At 46.5% G+C, this 22102-nt stretch overlaps 1 protein-coding gene across 1 annotated transcript in view; it reads left to right on the forward strand.

The window, feature by feature from the left end:
• Positions 1-22102, forward strand: part of HYDIN (HYDIN axonemal central pair apparatus protein) — a 427037-nt gene that overhangs the window by 220886 nt on the left and 184049 nt on the right. The window contains exons 20-23 of the mRNA XM_073307159.1: positions 5825-6080; positions 9814-9957; positions 15077-15220; positions 19184-19497. Of these exons, the coding sequence (XP_073163260.1) occupies positions 5825-6080; positions 9814-9957; positions 15077-15220; positions 19184-19497 (858 nt within the window). The remainder of the gene's footprint in view (positions 1-5824; positions 6081-9813; positions 9958-15076; positions 15221-19183; positions 19498-22102) is intronic.

A 22102-nucleotide genomic window follows, 5' to 3' on the forward strand; every position in this document is an offset into this window, starting at 1 on the left:
CATGCTCTCTGGAACCACCTCTCAGGTAGTTGAAAGCAGCTATCAAATCCCCCCTCATTCTTCTCTTCTGCAGACTAAACAATCCCAGTTCCCTCAGCCTCTCTTCATAAGTCATGTGTTGCCCTTTGCTGGACTCTCTCCAATTTCTCCACATCCTTCTTGAAGTGTGGGGCCCAAAACTGGACACAGTACTCCAGATGAGGCTTCACCAACGTCGAATAGAGGGGAACAATCACGTCCCTCGATCTGCTCGCTATGCCCCTACTTATACATCCCAAAATGCCATTGGCCTTCTTGGCAACAAGGGCACACTGCTGACTCATATCCAGCTTCTCGTCCACTGTCACCCCTAGGTCCTTTTCCGCAGAACTGCTGCCTAGCCATTCGGTCCCTAGTCTGTAGCTGTGCATTGGGTTCTTCCGTCCTAAGTGCAGGACCCTGCACTTATCCTTATTGAACCTCATCAGATTTCTTTTGGCCCAATCCTCCAGTTTGTCTAGGTCCCTCTGTATCCTATCCATGCCCTCCAGCGTATCTACCACTGCTCCCACTTTAGTATCATCCGCAAATTTGCTGAGAGTGCAATCCACACCATCCTCCAGATCATTTATGATTATATTGAACAAAACCGGCCCCAGGACCGACCCCTGGGGCACTCCACTTGACACCGGCTGCCAACTAGACATGGAGCCATTGATCACTACCCGTTCAGCCCGACAATCTAGCCAACTTTCTACCCACCTTATAGTGCATTCATCCAGCCCATACTTCTTTAACTTGCTGACAAGAATACTGTGGGAGACCATGTCAAAAGCTTTGCTAAAGTCAAGAAACAATACATCCACTGCTTTCCCTTCATCCACAGAACCAGTAATCTCATTATAGAAGGCGATTAGATTAGTCAGGCATGACCTTCCCTTGGTGAATCCATGCTGGCTGTTCCTGATCACTTTCTTCTCATGTAAGTGCTTCAGGATTGATTCCTTGAGGACCTGCTCCATGATTTTTCCAGGGACTGAGGTGAGGCTGACTGGCCTGTAGTTCCCAGGATCCTCCTTCTTCCCTTTTTTAAAGATTGGCACTACATTAGCCTTTTTCCAGTCATCTGGGACTTCCTTCGTTCACCACGAGTTTTCAAAGATAATGGCCAATGGCTCTGCAATCACAGCCACCAATTCCTTTAGCACTCTCGGATGCAACTCGTCTGGCCCCATGGACTTGTGCACATCCAGCTTTTCTAAATAGTCCCTAACCACCTCTTTCTCCACAGGGGGCTGGCCATCTACTCCCCATGTTGTGATGCCCAGCGCAGCAGTCTGGGAGCTGTCCTTGTTAGTGAAGACAGAGGCAAAAAAAGCATTGAGTACATTAGCTTTTTCCACATCCTCTGTCACTAGGTTGCCTCCCTCATTCAGTAAGGGGCCCACACTTTCCTTGGCTTTCTTCTTGTTCCCAACATACCTGAAGAAACCCTTCTTGTTACTCTTGACATCTCTTGCTAGCTGCAGCTCCAGGTGCGATTTGGCCCTCCTGATTTCATTCCTACATGCCCAAGCAATATTTTTATACTCTTCCCTGGTCATATGTCCAACCTTCCACTTCTTGTGAGCTTCTTTTTTATGTTTAAGATCCGCTAGGATTTCACCGTTGAGCCAAGCTGGTCGCCTGCCATATTTACTATTCTTTCGACTCATCGGGATGGTTTGTCCCTGTAACCTCAACAGGGATTCCTTGAAATACTGCCAACTCTCCTGGACTCCTTTCCCCTTCATGTTCGTCCCCCAGGGGATCCTACCCATCAGTTCCCTGAAGGAGTCGAAGTCTGCTTTCCTGAAGTCCAGGGTCCGTATCTTGCTGCTTACCTTTCTTCCCTGTGTCAGGATCCTGAACTCAACCAACTCATGGTCACTGCCTCCCAGATTCCCGTCCACTTTTGCTTCCCTCACTAATTCTTCCCGGTTTGTGAGCAGCAGGTCAAGAAAAGCTCCCCCCCTAGTTGGCTCCTCCAGCACTTGCACCAGGAAATTGTCCCCTACGCTTTCCAAAAACTTCCTGGATTGTCTATGCACTGCTGTATTGCTCTCCCAGCAGATATCAGGAAAATTAAAGTCACCCATGAGAACCAGGGCGTGCGATCTAGTAGCTTCTGCGAGTTGCCGGAAGAAAGCCTCATCTACCTCATCCCCCTGGTCCAGTGGTCTATAGCAGACTCCCACCACTACATCACTCTTGTTGCTCACGCTTCTAAACTTAATCCAGAGACACTCAGGTTTTTCAGCAGTTTCGTACCGGAGCTCTGAGCAGTCATACTGCTCCCTTACATACAGTGCTACTCCCCCACCTTTTCTGCCCTGCCTGTCCTTCCTGAACAGTTTATAACCATCCATGACAGTACTCCAGTCATGTGAGTTATCCCACCAAGTCTCTGTTATTCCAATCACGTCATAGTTCCTTGACATCACCAGGACCTCCAGTTCTCCCCGCTTGTTTCCAAGGCTTTGTGCATTCGTATATAAGCACTTGAGATAACCTGCTGATCGCCCCTCATTCTCAGTATGAGGCAGGAGCCCTCCCCTCACAGAATCATAGAATATCAGGATTGGAAGGGATCTCAGGAATATCACAGGCTCATAGAATCATAGAATATCAGGGTTGGAAGGGATCTCAGGAGGTCATCTAGTCCAACCCCCTGCTCAAAGCAGGACTGATCCCCAACTAAATAATCTCAGCCAGGGCTTTCTCAAGCCTGACCTTAAAAACTTCTAAGGAAGGAGATTCCACCACCTCCCTAGGTAACGCATTCCAGTGCTTCACCACCCTCCTAGTGAAAAAGTTTTTCCTAATATCCAACCTAAACCTCCCCCGCTGCAACTTGAGACCATTACTCCTTGTTCTGTCATCTGCTACCACTGAGAACAGTCTAGATCCATCCTCTTTGGAACCCCCTTTCAAGTAGTTGAAAGCAGCTATCAAATCCCCCCTCATTCTTCTCTTCCGTAGACTAAACATCCCCAGTTCCCTCAGCCTGTCCTCATAAGTCATGTGTTCCAGTTCCCTAATCATTTTTGTTGCCCTCCGCTGGACTCTTTCCAATTTTTCCACATCCTTCTTGTAGTGTGGGGCCCAAAACTGGACACAGTATTCCAGATGAGGCCTCACCAGTCTCGAATAGAGGGGAACTATCACGTCCCTCGATCTGCTGGCAATGCCCCTACTTATACATCCCAAAATGCCAGGGTTATTTAGCCCTGAGGTCACTCCAGTCTAACAGCAGACGGTGCCCGGCCCTGTTCTCACTGTAGTTAATGGGAAAACTATAGACTCTGTCTAGTTTTTGTAGCACACCTACCACCATCTTATCAGAATCTCTTCAGTGGGAACAGACCCGCAGAGCCCTATCCTGCCAGGTGGTGAGCACCTCCTGAGTAAAGGCACTCAGCTTCTATCTGTAGCAGGCCATTAATCTGTAGCAGTTGAAGAAAAGGGCAACAGTCTACCCAGATGGTCAAATACGAATGCACACTGTGTTTTCTAATTGCAATGAAAGAGGATCTCTTTAGCAGCCAAAAAAAAAAAAAAAAGCTTTAGTTTCTCTAGTTAATGGAGTTGCAGAATGCAGGCCACCCGGTGCCCTTTCTTTCCTTTAGTCTGAAATCCCTGGAGGTCATGCATGAATCCAGTTATCGCAGCCAGTTCCCGCAGGGAGGCTCAGGGGGTTGTCAAGCTCCATTGGCTTGGCAGCACAGAGATCTGAACGAGAGGAATCACAGACAGGATTCTGTCCCTTCGGGGTCATGTTGGGAAATGGTCAATATCTCCCCTCCAGTCCTCCAAGGTTTATTTTGTAAAATGTAGATGGATATTTATTTAGCTACACTGCAGCTGGGAGCTGTCTACAATCTGATTGATCTAGCACAGTAAAAACAGCAGTCTGGCCACAGTGGCTTGAGCTAGCTGCTCCTCCCGGGCAGGATTGTATTCATGTGCCTAGCCCAAGCCACCACCTGTGCCCAGTGGCTACACTGAAGGGAAGTTGTAACAGATAACGGGGCTGGGTACTTGCTTGCCTCTTCTGCCATGGCCAGTACAAACCAGCTCACTTTGTGGGACTTGGGACTAGCTTTGCACAGATACATAGAGGATATTAAAAAGATAAAGGTAAGGAGAAGCATGACTACTGCAAATGCTGAGATTTGGTCATTCCTGTTTCATTCTTTATTGCAGCTTGTTAGGTAGCCAGCTGCGGGAGGCTCTGCATAAACTGAGGGCCATTTGACACAGAGTGGCTCTTTAAAAAGTACATTGTGTTAGCCATCGCTTCAAGCCACACAAGTCGCTTTGGATGTCACAACATGGCATTCTGTTAAGAGTTAGCTTTAATGCCGTTGATGCAGTCGAATAGCTGCATTCCAGCAATCATTGAATCATAGGGTTAGAAGGGACTGCAAGGGTCATCTCATCTAACCCCCTGCCAAGATGCAGGATTTGTTGGGTCTAAACCATCCTTTTGAAAACCTCCAGTGAAGAAGCTTCCACAACCTCCCTAGGCATCTGTTCCACTGGCCTACTGCTCTTACAGATAGGAATCTTTTCCTGAGATTTAATCTAAATCTGCTGTGCTGTAGTTTGAACCCATCCATTCTTGTCCTGCCCTCTGGAGCAAGAAAGAACAATGTTTATCCATCTTTTTATGGCAGCCTTTCAAATATTTGAAGACCATTATCAAGACCATTATCATGTCCATATCATATCAAATCTCCTCTTTTCCAAACTAAACATACCCTGTTCCTTCAGCCTTTGCTCACAGGACTTGCATTCCATCCCTTTAAGCATCATTGTCGCTCACTTCTGGATCCTTTCCAGTTTCTCCACATCCTTTCTATACATTGGTGACCAAAACTGGACACAGTCCTCCAGCTGAGGCCTAGCCAGTGCTGAGTGGTGTGGTACTATCACCTCCCATGACTTGCATGTTATGCCTCTGTTAATGCAACCAAAATTGCATTTGCTTTTTTTGCCACAGCATCACATTGCTGACTCATGTTGATTGTGATCCACCACAACTCCCAGATCTTTCTCAGCAGTGCTGCTGCCAAGCCAGTTATCCCCCGTTCTGTATTTGTGCATTTGGTTTTTCTTCCCTAAATGTAGAACCTTACATTTGTCTTTGTTGAATTTCATTTTGTTGTCGATAGCCCAGTTCTCCAAATTATCAAGATCCCTCTGAATTTTAGCTTTATCTTCCAAAGTACTGGCAACTCCCCCTTTCCCCCCCCAAGCTTTGTGTCATCTGCACATTTGATCAGTATGCTCTCTATTCCTACATGCTGGTCATTAATACAGATGTTAAACAACTGGACCCAGCACAGAACCCTGTGGAACCCCACTTGAGACTTCCCTCCAACCCAACATCATTCCATTAATAGTTACTCTTTGTTTGTGTTTTTTTAACCAATTATGTATCCACTTAATGTGAGTTCCGCCAAACCTGCATTTCTCCAGCTCACTTATCAGAATGTCATGTGGGACTGTGTCAAAAGCCTTGCTGAAGTCCAGGTATATTATCTCCACCGCATTCCTCCTATCTACCAAACCAGTTACCCTGTCAAAGAAGGAAATCCAGCTGGTTTGGCATGATTTGTTCTTGATAAATCTGAGCTGGCTGCTAGTGATCACCCCTTCGTCCCCCCACTGTTGGCAAATGGAATGCTTTATACATTGCTCTAGTAGCTTCCCAGTTAAATAAATGACTTTTTGCTCTCTCTTGGTAGAGACACCCCACCATCAGTAACCTTTTCCATCTGCCTCCATTCTGCTGTTCTAGTCTGGATCCCTGCTGCTATCGCTTCAAGATAACCAACCGTGGACGACGAACCCATCAGCTCTACTGGATGACAGAAGGTTTCCCTCCATTTCGCCCGCGTAACCGTTTCCCTGCTATTAGTAATGCCAAGGGCAAGAATTCCTCCCAGAGACCAGAGACCCCCTCTCCAGTGTTTAAGCTTCATCCATTAAGGATGGAGCTGATCCCAGGCAAGACCATGGATATGATGCTGGAAGGCTTCTCTGACACCCCTAAGGTAAAGGACTGCAAGAGCTGCAGAGTTTCAATTAGGTTGTTGCAACTGGTATTTCTTAGCTGGTCCCTTGACATTTATCTTAGAAAATGATCAATGTCTTGCAAGAATTGCTGTAATGCCACAAGTTACCATGGTAGCACCAGTTGCGTTTCTTGCTTGAGCACTATTAGTCGCTAAGGCTTTTCTTGTTACTATAGCTACCATAAACCCAACATTCAAATGCCAAAATACCAGCTGACTTCTGGGGCAAGCAGCAAGTTACAGGGAGTCATGTGTTGAGGCAGAAGGGAAGCTGAAGAAATAATATAGCAGTGTCTGGAGAGATTAGGATCACGGGCAGAAAGTAATTAGAAAAATGCAAGGTAATATAATGGGAGAGGGGAATAATCCAAAACACAGCTATGTAATGGGAGGGAGTAACCTCCAACATAGTCATTACTTATATTTATAAAGAAATAAAAAAATGTCCATTTAACATGCTGTGTCCTGTTGGGAAATGTTAGACCTAATGCATTGTTTTTAAAGAACACAGAGTGATATCTTCCACTCTAAGAGGCTGTTCCCACTGATCATTATATTTGACAGCTCATTTCTCATCAATATTTTCCATTCCAGTATGCCCTAGCCCTTATGTCCCAGGGACAGCATGGGACATCAAGTATAGCACTGCTACATGCTATGAAAGGCACCAAACCCAGGCTCCAACAGGCTAATGGGGGGAAATCAGGAATGCTGAAAGTGACTTAGGTGTGATAATGGACAACAAAGTCCAGGGCTGTGTGTATGCACATTACAGCACAGGGACCTAATCAGCCCTTTCCACTGACCCCACACTCCCCTTTCCTTTCTTGAGTGAAAGGGAGCCTGCACCATCGGTGTGAGGTTTGGGAAGGACTAAGAAGTGGGTGTGAAGCTTCCTCCTTTCCTCCCCTTAGCCCAATGGAAGTCCTTCTGCAGGGTTCTGGTTTAACAGGCAGGGAGGGAGAAGAGAGGAGTTGCCAGTCAAGCTGTTCTGGATCCTCCTGCTTCAGAACTGCAGGCCATAGCTGTGCGTAGTAACGCAGAGGGAATGTTTATGAGCTTGTGTTGTCCCTGATGTCAGTGCTTTGGAATGCTCCTGGGGGAGAGGTGTCTCTGGAGTACTCACCAGCTAGCTGTCCCTCTTGGAGGAAATCTTCTGTTCCCTCCTGGGCTATGGCATGTCAGGGGAATAGATAGCATAACAGAGACAAAGGGATGTCAGTGTGGTTGCCCTTCCCTCCGGCAGATCCCCAATGGTCTATGAGCTTAGTGGGGTGGAAATCTTGTGCTATGTCATGGGGGGAGACCCTGTCTGTCCCAACTGGTGGCAGAAGAAAACCCAGTTTTCACACTTCTGCATGGCTTTTTCCAGGTAGCAGACATTCTGATTGCTGTATGGTTCTGTTGGGATATGGACACCTCATTACCTGATAGATGTTGACAAATTGGATTGGGCCTAAAGAAGAGAATCAAACAATCAGGAGGCTAGAGGGATTGACTTACTGTCAGCATCCTGACAAGAGCAGTCAGGACCAAGGGTCAGAGCCAGGTGAAACCGGGGACTGAGAGTAGCAGAGGAGTTCATGGTCAAATTCCAGGCTGGGGTTAATACCAAGGATCCGAGTCCAGATCAGGAGGCGAGATCCAAATCAAGCCAAGGTCAAAGACAGGAATTCAAGAACGAGAATGATCATGGCAGCTACAGGATATCCACTCTGTTGCCTAGACACTTCCTGGACCATCCCTTGGGTTTACATAGGGTAGGGAGCCAATTCGGAGCCATGAGGCTGCTGCCTCTCAGACCCCCCGAGGCAGGACTCTCCGTGGTCTGTGCCTACAGCAGGCATGAGTAGTGGAGCATGAGCTGGTTATAGCTGCTGCTGGGTAGCAGCATGTAGGTGTTCACTGCCCTGCAGCTATGGGCTCAAGACTGAGAAGGGCTCTGGGTACATAGCTTGGTTATGTGACAACTTTGGACTGGGAGGGTGCCAAACTCCAGGGAAGGAGAAAAATGTGTTGTTATAGCACCATAGGGGATAGCTTAGGAGTAATGGGATGAAATTGAAGAAGATTTGCAGATGATACAAAACTGCTCAAGAGAGTTAAGTCCCAGGCAAACTGTGAAGCGCTACAAAAGGATCTCACAAAACTAGGTGACTGGGGAAAAAAATGACAGACGAAATTAAGTATCGAAAAATGCAAAGTAATGCATGTTGGAAAACATAATCCCAACTATACATATAAAATGATGGGGTCTAAATTAGTTTTTACAACTCATGAAAGAGATCTTGGAGTCATGGTGGCTAGTTCTTTGAAAACATCCACTCAAAAAAACAAACAGAATGTTGGGAATCATTAAGAAAGGGATGGATAATAAGACAGAAAATATCATGTTGCCTCTATATAAATCCATGGTACGCCCACATCTTGAATACTGCGTGCAGATGTGGTTGCCCCATCTCAAAAAAGTTATATTGGAATTGGAAAAGGTTCAGAAAAGGGCAACAAAAATTATTAGGGGTATGGAGCAGCTTCCGTATGAGGAGAGATTAATAAGACTGGGACTGTTCAGCTTGAAAAAGAGACGGCTAAGTGGGGATATGATAGAGGGCTATAAAATCATGACAGGTTTGGAGAAAATAAATAAGGAAGTGTTACTTACTCCTCCTCCTCACACAAGAACTAGGTTTCACCAAATGAAATTAATAGGCAGCAGGTTTAAAACAAACAAAAGGAAGTATTTCTTCACACAACGCACAGTCAGTCTGTGGAACTCTTTGCCAGAGGATGTTGTGAAGGCCAAGACTATAATAGGGTTCAAAAAAGAACTAGATAAGTTCATGGAGGACAGGTCCATCGATGGCTATTAGCCAGGATGGACAAGGATGGTGTCCCTAGCCACTGTTTGCCAGAAGCTGGGAATGGGCGACAGGGGATGGTTCAATTGATGATTCCCTGTTCTGTTCATTCCCTCTAAAGCAGCTGGCACTGGCCACTGTCGGCAGACAGGATACTGGGCTAGATGGACCTTTGGTCTGACCCAGTATGGCCGTTCTTGTGTAAGGGAAAGTGTAAGGTGACTCTGAAAAATCTCCTGACGTGAAAGTTGTTATGTTGGTCAGTTGACTCCCAAGGAATGTGTTGCAAGCCGCAATGCAGAGGACTTTTAAAACTGGATCAGACAAACACAGAGGAGGGAGGAATCTTGCATTGACAAAGAAAAGAGCTGACTGAATTATTGGGTCCTTTCTGCCTATAATTTCTGTGATGGTTTTGAGGGCAGGTTTTCTGGCATCAGGATTCCTTTTCAATCTATTTTCCTTAATATAGCACCTGTTTTTTTAAAAATGATTCCCTCCAGTTTTATAGAAGTGTGGTGCTTGGCAAAGGGATAAATCATAAAAATAGTCATTTGATGCTTTAGTTATTATGGTCATAGGTAGCACCTAATTCACAAATGTCTTCATCCGGAGTTCCAGAACACATGGTATTATGGACATTTTAGTATTGAAAAAACAGAATGCAGTGTAAAGAAACACAGGACATTTTACAGACAGATGTATATATCTTTATGACTATAGGCCATGGTGCCCAGTGAGTGCCAAGGGTAGGTAACAGGCTGCTGTACGTGGACCTGGAACCCATTGGCTTTGTACCAGCAGCCAATACGTATCTCAATCCTGACACTGTGCTGTGACTGTTTCCTGCGCAGGTCGTGAAGGAACGGTTGATTTGCCATGCCATTATAGGGAAGCAGTCTGGGAAGGAACAGATAATGAAAGTCGACGTCACATGTGAATTCATTGCACCCATTCTGCACCTCTCCTCCAGAGAGATCACTTTCCGAGTGGAGAAGGTAAACCATTAGGCTGACTCTTGGCATTTAATAGATAGTCAGCCAAATGGCTGTTTGAAAGGATATGGTGTGTGTGTGCGCACGCATGTATGTATATACACAAACATGTGCAAAGACTGTGTGAAATCCTGGCCCCATTGAAATCAATGGCAGTTTTTCAATTGACTTCAGTGGGGTTAGGATTTCACGTTTAATAGTGTTTTATATGGTCAACCTCCTTTACAAGCATTAATTAATTATTCCCCACTGTCCCCCTGTGGCTGTGGGTAGATAAGAATGATTATCTCCATTCTACACCAAGCGACGCTCAGGGCATGTCTATGCTGGAGCTCTAAGGTGTCATTCCGAGCTTGAGTAGCCATACCTGCACTAGCTGTGATTGAGCTACCATGCTAAAAATAGATGTGCAGCTGCGGCGGTGCAAGCAGTGGGAGGGTTCCCTGCCCTGAGTACCTACTTGTCATCTTGGCTGGGATCATACTTGGGGCGGCCAGCCATGGCGGCCCCACTTCTATTTTTGCCACACTAGCTCAATCCCAGCTAGGGCGGGGGTGTTTCCTTGAGCTGGAAATTACACCTCCCAACTCCTCCCCAAGGCCACTGGGCAAGTCGCACGTTAGTGTGTTGTGTAATAAAGAACTGATCAGCTTCCATGTGGGATGGTGCCATGGCTGGCAATGCCAAGGCCACGAGCGGGGTTCCAGATCATCACACATGAATGCCAGTCAAACCATTGCCCCACCCCATTATGTGAGCTCTCGGTGCATCTGATTTAGGAAAGATTCAAAGACTTTTTAAAAATGTTGTGGAGATTATTTTTTGTTCCCTTCCATCAGTATAGCTAGGTGCCTTGGTTACCACTAGTCCATCTGTACTGGGGGAGTCATGACAAACTCTCAAAAGTACCAGTTCTATACCTAATGTTGTCATGATATGGCAGTCTGTTATACCAGGTCTTTCCAGGACGAGGATAGACTCCTAGTCCTTCACTGGAGCCATGACAATTTATACCAGTTGAGGTTCTGCCCCACTGTACTTGAAATTAGGTTGACAAGAGAAACTGTAGTTTCCTACTTTCCCTTCAGGTCCAAATGGATGCACTACAAGGTGGGTAGAAAGCTGGCTAGATTGTCGGGCTCAACGGGTAGTGATCAATGGCTCCATCTCTAGTTGGCAGCCGGTATTTAGCGGAGTGCCCCAAGGGTCGGTCCTGGGGCCGGTTTTGTTCAATATCTTCGTTAATGATCTGGAGGATGGTGCGGATTGCACCCTCAGCAAGTTTGCGGATGACACTAAACTGGGAGGAGTGGTAGATACGCTGGAGGGTAGGGACAGGATACAGAGGGACCTAGACAAATTGGAGGATTGGGCCAAAAGAAATCTGATGAGATTCAACAAGGACAAGTGCAGAGTCCTGCACTTAGGACGGAAGAATCCAATGAAACGCTACAGACTAGGGACCGAATGGCTAGGCAGCCAGTTCTGCAGAGAAGGATCTAGGGGTGACAGTGGACGAGAAGCTGGATATGAGTCACCAGTGTGCCGTTGTTGCTGAGAAGGCCAATGGCATTTTGGGATGCATAAGTGGGGCATTGCCAGCAGATCGAGGGATGTGATCGTTCCCCTCTGTTCGACATTGGTGAGGCCTCATCTGGAGTACTGTGTCCAGTTTTGGGCCCCACACTACAAGAAGGATGTGAAAAAATTGGAGAGAGTCCAGCGAAGGGCAACAAAAATGATTAGGGGTCTAGAACACATGACTTATGAGGAGAGGCTGAGGGAACTGGGATTGTTTAGTCTATGGAAGAGAAGAATGAGGGGGGATTTGATAGCTGCTTTTAACTACCTGAAAGGTGGATCCAAAGAGGATGGATCTAGACTGTTCTCAGTGATAGCAGATGACAGAACGAGGAGTAATGGTCTCAAGTTGCAGTGGGGGGGGTCTAGGTTGGATATTAGGAAAAACTTTTTCACTAGGCGTGTGGTGAAGCACTGGAATGCGTTACCTAGGGAGGTGGTGGAATCCCCTTCCTTAGAAGTTTTTAAGGTCAGGCTTGACAAAGCCCTGGCTGGGATGATTTAGTTGGGATTAGTCCTGCTCTGGGTAGGGGGTTGGACTAGATAGCCTCCAGAGGTCCCTTCCAACTCTGTTATTCTATGATTCTAAATCTGCTCTCCACACTATTGATATATGAACTGGTGTATTAACGCATCTCCATTCTTGCCAATTGCTTTTTCCTCTGTATTCATAAGGATTCGTAGACATTCTTAAGCAACTGCTGTGTTAAGAAATGTAACTCTCATACATAAGCAGTTCAATCCCACTCATCTCTGCAACCAGATTCCTGCATCTTCATCCCCTATCCTGCAGGATATCTGATGATGGGAAGCAATTTTCCCACCCCACTCCTGTTTGTTCATCCCTATTCATAGAATCATAGAATCATAGAATATCAGGGTTGGAAGGGACCCCAGAAGGTCATCTAGTCCAACCCCCTGCTCGAAGCAGGACCAATTCCCAGTTAAATCATCCCAGCCAGGGCTTTGTCAAGCCTGACCTTAAAAACCTCTAAGGAAGGAGATTCTACCACCTCCATAGGTAACGCATTCCAGTGTTTCACCACCCTCTTAGTGAAAAAGTTTTTCCGAATATCCAATCTAAACCTCCCCCACTGCAACTTGAGACCATTACTCCTCGTTCTGTCATCTGCTACCATTGAGAACAGTCCGGAGCCATCCTCTTTGGAACCCCCTTTCAGGTAGTTGAAAGCAGCTATCAAATCCCCCCTCATTCTTCTCTTCTGCAGGCTAAACAATCCCAGCTCCCTCAGCCTCTCCTCATAACTCATGTGTTCCAGTCCCCTAATCATTTTTGTTGCCCTTCGCTGGACTCTCTCCAATTTATCCACATCCTTCTTGAAGTGTGGGGCCCAAAACTGGACACAGTACTCCAGATGAGGCCTCACCAATGTCGAATAGAGGGGAACGATCACGTCCCTCGATCTGCTCGCTATGCCCCTACTTATACATCCCAAAATGCCATTGGCCTTCTTGGCAACAAGGGCACACTGCTGACTCATATCCAGCTTCTCGTCCACTGTCACCCCTAGGTCCTTTTCCGCAGAACTGCTGCCTAGCTATTCGGTCCCTAGTCTGTAGCTGTGCATTGAGTTCTTCCGTCCTAAGTGCAGGACCCTGCACTTATCCTTATTGAACCTCATCAGATTTCTTTTGGCCCAATCCTCCAATTTGTCTAGGTCTTTCTGTATCCTATCCCTCCCCTCCAGCGTATCTACCACTCCTCCCAGTTTAGTATCATCCGCAAATTTGCTGAGAGTGCAATCCACACCATCCTCCAGATTCTCTATTTCCCACAGCCAGCAATGTTGCAGAACCGCAGTTCTGTTATGTAGTCCAATGGTTCTCAGACTTCATTGCACCTCAACCCCATTCTGACAACAAAAATTACTACAGGACCCCAGGAGGGGGGACAGAAGCCTGAGCCTACCTAAGCCCCGCCATCCCGGGGGTGGGGATTGCAAAGCCAAAGCCCCACAGCCCCAGGCCAGGGGGCCAAAGCCCAAGCCCTCAGGCCCAGCAAGTCTAAGCCAGCCCTGGCGACTCCATTAAAATGGGGTCACAATCCACTTTGGGGTCCCAACCCACAGTTTGAGAACCACTGATGGAGCCCGTATGAATGAGCTGTTAGAACTCAACATTCAGGTTTAATTTGGTGCCATCCAGTTGTCCCAGCTGTCTCTCTGCATTCGGTTTGGTTCCATACCCTCTGATTTATTGGCTGTAATGACACAATCACTGCTTGAGATAAATACATTTAGTTTCCCAAACACCATCTACTTTATAGAAACTGATCATAAACCTCTGAGAAATGCAAGGTGTAAACAGGAATGAATAGGCTAGATTGGGACCCTGCCACTCTTTTTTTGTCTTTATAGCAGAAAGGACAGGAAACACTTTGCACCTGAGCTATTCAGGATCCTAGCCTAGTGCATATGCAGCACCATTTTCTTTCTTGCTTGTCTTTCTCATGCAAGTAGCCCCAGTGACTTTAATGGGACTCAGATCAGTAATATTGGCAGGATTTACTCTGTGAATGAAAGCCCTTTGTGCCAGTGAGGCTGAGAAAGATTCACTGTCTATTAGTTAAAGTGTAGGACTTGTAGTCAGGAAACCTGTGTTCTGTTGCCCACTCTGCCACTGCACTTTCCTGTGTGATCTTGGTCAAGTCATTTTACTTCTTTGTGCCTCTACTTCCCCATCTGGAAAATGGGGATAGTAATACTTCCCTGCCTCACATGTTATAGTTTATGGTAAATGCATTTGAGGGAGAAAAGGGCTAGAATGTGCAGAGTATTAATAGTGATAGAGCTGGTTGAAATTTTTCAAACTTTGCCAATTTTGGGTGTGTGAGAAAATTTTGAAATTAAAAGAAAAGGAGGGGAGAGGGAAGGGGAGAAATTGACAAAATTGAATCTTTGACCAGTTATACAGCTGGTCATAATTGTTTTTGAATTTTGATTAAATTTCAAGTTTGAACATTTTGAAAATTGGGGAAAGGAACCCAGGAAGAAATGAGGGGAAAGAATAATAGATACCAAGGCCAGAAAGGGACCATTGTGATCATCTAGTCTGACCTCTTGTATACCACAGGCCCGAGAACGTTCCCAAAATAATTCCTAGAGCAGATCTTGTAGAAAAACATCCAATCTTGATTTTAAAATTGTCAGTGATAGAGAATCCACCATGACACTGGGTAAATTGTTCCAGTGGCTAATTACTCTCACTTAAAATTTTATGCCTTATTTCCTTATCCTTATTTTTTCTTGTGACATTGTAGAAACACAAAGCTACACCCTGCTTCATACAGAAAATGCTTTATCACCACCCTAACAGAGCCACCCCGGCCGTGTCCGCACAAAGATTTGCATGTTGGACTTTGCTCATGCCACAAAGGCTGTAGAAATGAGTTGCCGTGCTGTGTGGAGGGTTGAAATCTCCCCCCCAGTCCCAGTCGCCTGCCTGCAGCCCAGTCGTCATAGTGGGCATGTGCTTTTCCTGGGTTTCTCTTGCTTTCTCACACGGCTTTGCATCTACACAGCACCCCAGTGATGTCCTGACTTCACAGTATGAACCTCTGATCTTAAAGAACATCTCCTCCCTGCCACTCAGCGTTCTCCTGTCCCTTCAAGCACCCTTCTTCCTCTGTGATACAGACCAGCAAACACTGCCAGCCGAGGTTCAGGTAAGCAGAGCATAGGTTTCATGCAAGGCTCCTTGGTGTGTTTGTGTCTGAGGAGCAAAGAGCAGGTAGGTTTCCAAAGGGTAGCACTGGGATTAATTCTATATGATCATCAGCATGTTGGTCTGAATTAAATCTGAAAGCAAAGCAAACTATTGGATCATCCGACACCCACACTTCTGAGTATGTGAAATACACTTGGTCTAAGGTAACTGTTCTTAAGGCCAGGAGGTCTGAGGAGCAGCAGAGTAATGCCTTCTTTTGGGGATAGGCAGCAGGGGCCCTTGTTCTTTTGTATCTATCCATAGTAGGGAGTCCGTTCTCCACTGCAACTCATCGGGTTATCTCAAGTGCCTATACACAAATGCAAGAAGCCTGGGAAACAAGCAGGGAGAACTGGAAGTCCTGGCAAAGTCAAGGAATTATGATGTGATTGGAATAACAGAGACTTGGTGGGATAACTCACATGACTGGAGTACTGTCATGGATGGATATAAGCTGTTCAGGAAGGCAGGGCAGAAAAGGTGGGGGAGTTGCACTGTATGTAAGAGAGCAGTATGACTGCTCAGAGCTCAAGTATAAAACTGCAGAAAAACCTGAGAGTCTCTGGATTAAGTTTAAAAGTGTGAGCAACAAGGGTGATGTCATGGTGGGAGTCTGCTATAGACCACCGGACCAGGGGGATGAGTTGGACGAGGCTTTCTTCCGGCAACTCGCAGAAGTTACTAGATCGCATGCCCTGGTTCTCATGGGTGACTTCAATCACCCTGATATCTGCTGGGAGAGCAATACAGTGGTGCACAGACAATCCAGGAAGTTTTTGGAAACTGTAGGGTGTGAGCTGGATGAATGGACTATAAGGTGGATAGAAAGCTGGCTAGATTGTCGGGCTCAACGGGTAGTGATCAATGGCTCCATGTCTAGTTGGCAGCCGGTATCAAGTGAAGTACCCCAGGGATCGGTCCTGGGGCCGGTTTTGTTCAATATCTTCATAAATGATCTGGAGGATGGTGTGTATTGCACCCTCAGCAAGTTTGCGGATGACACTAAACTGGGAGGAGTGGTAGAAACGCTGGAGGGCAGGGATAGGATACAGAGGGCCCTAGACAAATTGGAGGATTGGGCCAAAAGAAATCTGATGAGGTTAACAAGGACAAGTGCAGAGTCCTGCACTTAGGATGGAACAATCCCATGCACCACTGCAGACTAGGGACCGAGTGGCTAGGCAGCAGTTCTCCAGAAAAGGACCCAGGGGTTACAGTGGACAAGAAGCTGGATATGAGTCAACAGTGTGTCCTTGTTGCCAAAAAGGCCAATGGCATTTTGGGATGTATAAGTAGGGGCATTGCAAGCAGATTGAGGGAGATGATCGTTCCCCTCTATTCGACATTGGTGAGGCCTCATCTGGAGTATCGTGTCCAGTTTTGGTCCCCACACTACAAGAAGGATGTGGAAAAATTGGAAAACCTCCAGCGGAAGGCAACAAAAATGATGAGGGGACTGGAACACATGACTTATGAGGAGAGGCTGAGGGAACTGGGATTGTTTAGTGTGCAGAAGAATGAGGGGGGATTTGACAGCTGCTTTCAACTACCTGAAAGGGGGTTCCAAAGAGGATGGCTCTAGACTGTTCTCAATGGTAGCAGATGACAGAACAAGGAGTAATGGTCTCAAGTTGCAGTGGGGAGGTTTAGGTTGGACATTAGGAAAAACATTTTCACTAAGAGGGTGGTGAAGCACTGGAATGGGTTACCTAGGAAGGTGACGGAATCTCCTTCCTTTGAGGTTTTTAAGGTCAGGCTTGACAAAGCCCTGGCTGGGATGATTTATTTGGGGATTGGTCCTGCTTTGAGCAGGGGGTTGGACTAGATTATCTACTGAGGACCCTTCCAACCCTGATATTCTGTGATTCCATGAGTGAGAGGGAGCCCCTGTCTGGCTGCTAGGACTGGCATGCTGAGGCCCTGAGGGAAGGGTGAAGAATCATAGAATCATAGAATATCAGGGTTGGAAGTGACCTCAGGAGGTCCTTTTTTGGCCCAGTCCTCTAATTTGTCTAGATCTCTCTGTAACCTATCCCTACCCTCCAGCGTATCTACCACTCCTCCCAGTTTAGTGTCATCTGCAAACTTGCTGAGGGTGCAGTCAATGCTATCCTCCAGGTCATTAATGAAGATATTGATCAAGACCGGCCCCAGGACGACCCTTGGGGAACTCCACTTGATACCGGCTGCCAACTAGACATGGAGCCATTGATCTAGCCAGCTTTCTATCCACCTTATAGTCCATTCATCCAGCCCATACTTCTTTAACTTGCTGGCAAGAATACTGTGGAAGACCATGTCAAAAGCTTTGCTAAAGTCAAGGAATAACATGTCCACTGTTTCTGTCCAGCACTGCTCTCTCCAGAGTGCTAGCTTCTTTCTGCCTGCCAGGCACCCAGTCCTCCCTCCTTGAACTACAGGGAGTAACTGACCCTGCTCTGTCCTGCGGCTTTTATACTGGCCTGCCAGGCTCTAACTGGCAGCTCCTTGCAGCCCCTCTTCTATTGGCTGCTTCTTGCACAGCTTCCACAGGGCTCTATTAACCCTTACAGGCCAGTGTGGGGCCAATGCCACATCGCAAGGTCTTGTGATAGACCCCACTCCATTTAAAGAGGGGTTAGCCAATCCACAGGCGAAGGTCCATCCAGGTGATCCCAAGCATAGGCACCGATGGGGTGGGGTGTGGCCTTGAGGGAAGGGGTGGAGTTCAGGCAGGGCTGGGGGCAGAGCGAGGGTGGGAAGGATTGGAGTGGGGGCATGGGTGGAGGGTAGGGGGGGTTGAGCACGCCCCGGGTAGAGAGGAAGTTGGCGCCTATGATCCCAAGGCTGGTGTATAGGCTCCTCAAGGGAGGCAGTTGCTCCAGTTTCCTCAATATCACTACCTGGCCAGGAGCATTCCCCTTGCCTAGTAGTTCTGGTAGTCTGCCCCTGCTCCGGCCCCTGCTCCAGCCTCAGCCAGCTGCCTTGTGTTCTGACACGCCTATGTCAATGGAGTTACACTGAAGTAAAACCAGTGCAAGTGAGATCAGAATCAGGCCTGCTGACTCATCACACTTGCCATAGTATTGCATGAAATTGCCACATCACTTCCTGGCAAGAAATGTTCTCCTCGGTTTGGGTTGAGCAAAACCATTGGAGCTTGAGGTTTTGCAAACTTCAGACTAATTTAGAGGTTTGACAGAACTAGTTTGAGTTCCTGACCTTTTTTCTTGACTCATGTTTCCCTCCCCCACCCAAATGGTTATTCACTTACAAAATCGGGAACATAGGGAATCCTGTGTTCTGTATTAGTGATAGGGGACTACCCCTTGTATTTAGGACTTTGTGGTTACCAATTTGTTGCAAACAGTAGCCACTTAATAGTGACAACAGGGCTAGCCGTAAGATCCTCCTGCTCAAAAAGCACCATCCCCTAGCACTTCAGTTAAAGGAGATGCTCTATAACTATGAACAGGACAGGGCTTATGGCACATAGAGGAGCAGTTCTTATTTTATAGTTTTATACAGGAGCAATAGTGACACACAAATCACAGCCAGTTCACAGTATGCTGTCTTTATTTCTTCCATTGGCTTTTTTCTCTCTGTACTGTTCGCTTTTTTTTCAATCCCTCGTAAATACAACATGAACCCAGCAATGTACTGGTTAGTCAAAACTTTGAGGGGTTCAAAATTCAGCAAAACTATTATCTGCTGGATTGATGCAATGCAGAGGAATGTGTGTGAATCTGACAAGGTCTGAAACATGACTCGTTGGGGGGTGATCTGCCAGACACTTAGACATGCTATAACGAGGCTTAGAGATGGATGGGCTGAGATGCCCATATTTTTTTCATGGTTTGTCATTGTGCGTTTGTGCATTTCACGCCATTGGACCAGTAAAGTTCAGTCCAACGGTGATTAACCCCTGTCTGTCTCAATACAGCCCAGGACACTAGAGACTGGAGAGGAGCAGCATCTCTCCATCAGGTTTGACCCTTCCTACAGAAAGGATTTGAACATCCGGGTTGCAGAGGAGGTCCTGACTATCCGGTATCTGGAACACCCTCATGAGGACCAGGTCACGCTTCGGGGTGAAGTGCACTTCCCAAACCTCCACTTCCAGACTATGGATTTGGATTTTGGCTGCATCTTGAATGACACCGAGGTTGTACGTTACATCAAAATGACCAACTGCAGCCCGCTCTTCGTCAAGTACCACTGGTCCTTTCTGATGGACAGTGATGGGAACCAGATAAGGTAGAGGCGGCATTGCCTAATCTATTATCCTTGGAGCTTTCCTCTTTCTTGTGTTAGTGTTTTGTTCCTTCATGAAACCCAAGACTTTGCATGGAATTGGACTGATTTCTTTAAACTTCCTCCATTTGGAAATAGTTCCCACTGTCTCTGCTCTGACAACCTGCCAGTCTGATTGGGGGAGGCTAGCTGCGTGAAAGCCAGATGGGGTGTTGGGGAGGTTGTGCTTGAGAGGCAATATCCATCCTGCTAAACCAAGGCCACAATAGGAGTTGACAGATTAGCCCCCTACCTTTGCAGCTGCTTGTCTAATCGGTGGACTCAGTCGCAACTGAAGCCCTTTCATATAATTTGTGGGAGGTGTAGGGGCCAATGGATTCACAAAGCCCTATATCCCATAGTTACGCCCATGCCAGCAGCCTGTTCATGACATTAATAGTGCAGAGGCCCAATCTACTGCCCCTCCACTGCAAAGCCCAGTGCGGCCCCAGTGGGGGTGTAAGGTGGTATGGAGGGCTTTATCAGGCCTCCTTGCCCGGTGTGGGATTCTGCCCCTAGTAGGGGTTTTTTTTCTAACCTATTAAAGTGCTTATCACATGCACTGAACTGTTGTTAAAAACAATCTGTAAAGGAATAGTGAATTCTGTAGCTCAGCCATCAATGTTCTCTGCTCAGCCGTCAGTATTGTTTGCCTGCATGTCCTTAGGGAATCAGAACTGCTCAGCTTTGTTTTGAGGGTTCCCAAGCCAAGGAAAATGCGTTGAGCCATTCTTGCAGTATAACCATCAGAGCACGTCTATAAATACATGCCCAGCAGCTCTCCCCAGCTCAGCACACTACAACAGTAGAGTTTGGGCAGTTGTTCTAATTACAGTAGCAAATGTTTTTTTCAGAATGCCCCAGGAAACCTGACAAACTTAACCGCTGAGTATTGATGTGCTGCCATTCTGAATAACATAAGCCATCAGTAAATAATTTCACTTAGGAAACTGGGGTCTGGCTCACAGGAGGGACCTTTTGGGAAGTGGAGGAGATCAGATATTGATACTTGGAGAGTTTGGGGAGTAAATTCAGACATTGGAGTAATTCATTCAGGGTTTGAGCCTGCCACCAAGTGCTGGGTGCCCTCAGCTCCCACTGAAGTTCATGCCCCTTGCAGAATCAGGCTAGCAAGGATCCCAGGATAGAGAAGAGAGAAAAGGCTGGAGGGGCAGGTGGAATACATGGACTGGGGGAAAGTCATCGGCTGTTATATCAATGCTTGGAGGCTCCAGTCATCTCCAGGCAAATTAGATTAATGTTTAATTACAAGCTAAAGAGAGACTCTAATGTTGGTTATTGAACAGTGGTTATATATTTTAGAGTAAGGTAAGTGAGGTAAGCACATTACTATGAAGCCGGCATGGAATTAATTTCATCTGTGACCATTCGCTGGCTGAATGCCTAGGTAGCTGTTGTTATGTTTTAAATATCTTTGCATTTTCGGAAACACGAGGCCCAAATCGGCTTCCAGGTTTTCATGACCCATGTCCATTTAAATCTGTTCCATTGAGTCTGAGCCTGTGATGTGCAAAGTGCCTCCTGCTGGGTGTGGAGTGCATTCAGCTCCTACTGACTCCATGGGCAGTTGAGGGATCTGAGCACATGGCAGGATGGGGCCCTATGCTCCAATGGGCTCTGGCTTTTTCCTTAATGCGATGGAATTTAGGAGAGTGGCTCATTCTCTATTCTGCTCTGCTTGTTAATTAAGCAACAATGTACTCTCTATCCATCCCTCAGCAGACACTACATGACTCTCCATGGCAGAACTGGGGCCCCAAGTCCATCTTTGAGCTAACACCTCAAATTCCTCATTAAGTGGCCAGTCTCAGAGCATTGTCTCAGATATTTCTATTCTGCATTAAACACTATTGGTATTGTACAGTCTAAATAATCATGTGGCGCTAACTCGGCCTGACATTGTTGTTGTTAAACACCAGGATCCATGAGTTGAAATCAGTGTAGTTTAGCCATCTGTCTACCCATCCACCCATTGCCCACCACCAGTGTATTTGAGTTTCATTGAGATTAACGTGCCCATTTTGGCTGGGAGAGAAGATTGTGTCTTTATTTTTATTTCCTTTGGATGGACAGGATCCTGCAAACAGATTTTTCTTCTTTTAATTTCTTTTTTGCCTTTTATTTTTCTCCTCCTTCCCTCTTGCTTCTGTATCACCACTCTGAACAGACCCGCAGATAAGCAGCACATGCCAAATCATTCCTGCACTATTACCAAGCTCACACATGGTTCCATAGCTCAGTCGCCTTCTCTGGCTTTGCTCGGCCAGCTGCCTCTATGAGTTATTGAGCCTGGCCTCTGTTGTTCTGTACTTGTGTAGTTATAGATGAACCTAAAGCAAAAGCCCAGATCCAAACATCCCTGACCATTGTGGTCAGTCAGATCTGAATCCAGGTTTTGCAGAAGACCCCTAATAAAATATTGGGTAGAAACAAAACCCCAGAACCATACTTAGAACCATACTTAGAACTTTATGTTAGGATGGGGCTGGATCCAGATCCAAATGTTGTGTCGTATTTCTTGTCAAGTTTCTCATGAATGCTCTTAGAC

This window comes from Lepidochelys kempii, chromosome 12 (genome assembly GCF_965140265.1).
Source record: "Lepidochelys kempii isolate rLepKem1 chromosome 12, rLepKem1.hap2, whole genome shotgun sequence".
Taxonomy (NCBI): domain Eukaryota; kingdom Metazoa; phylum Chordata; order Testudines; family Cheloniidae; genus Lepidochelys; species Lepidochelys kempii.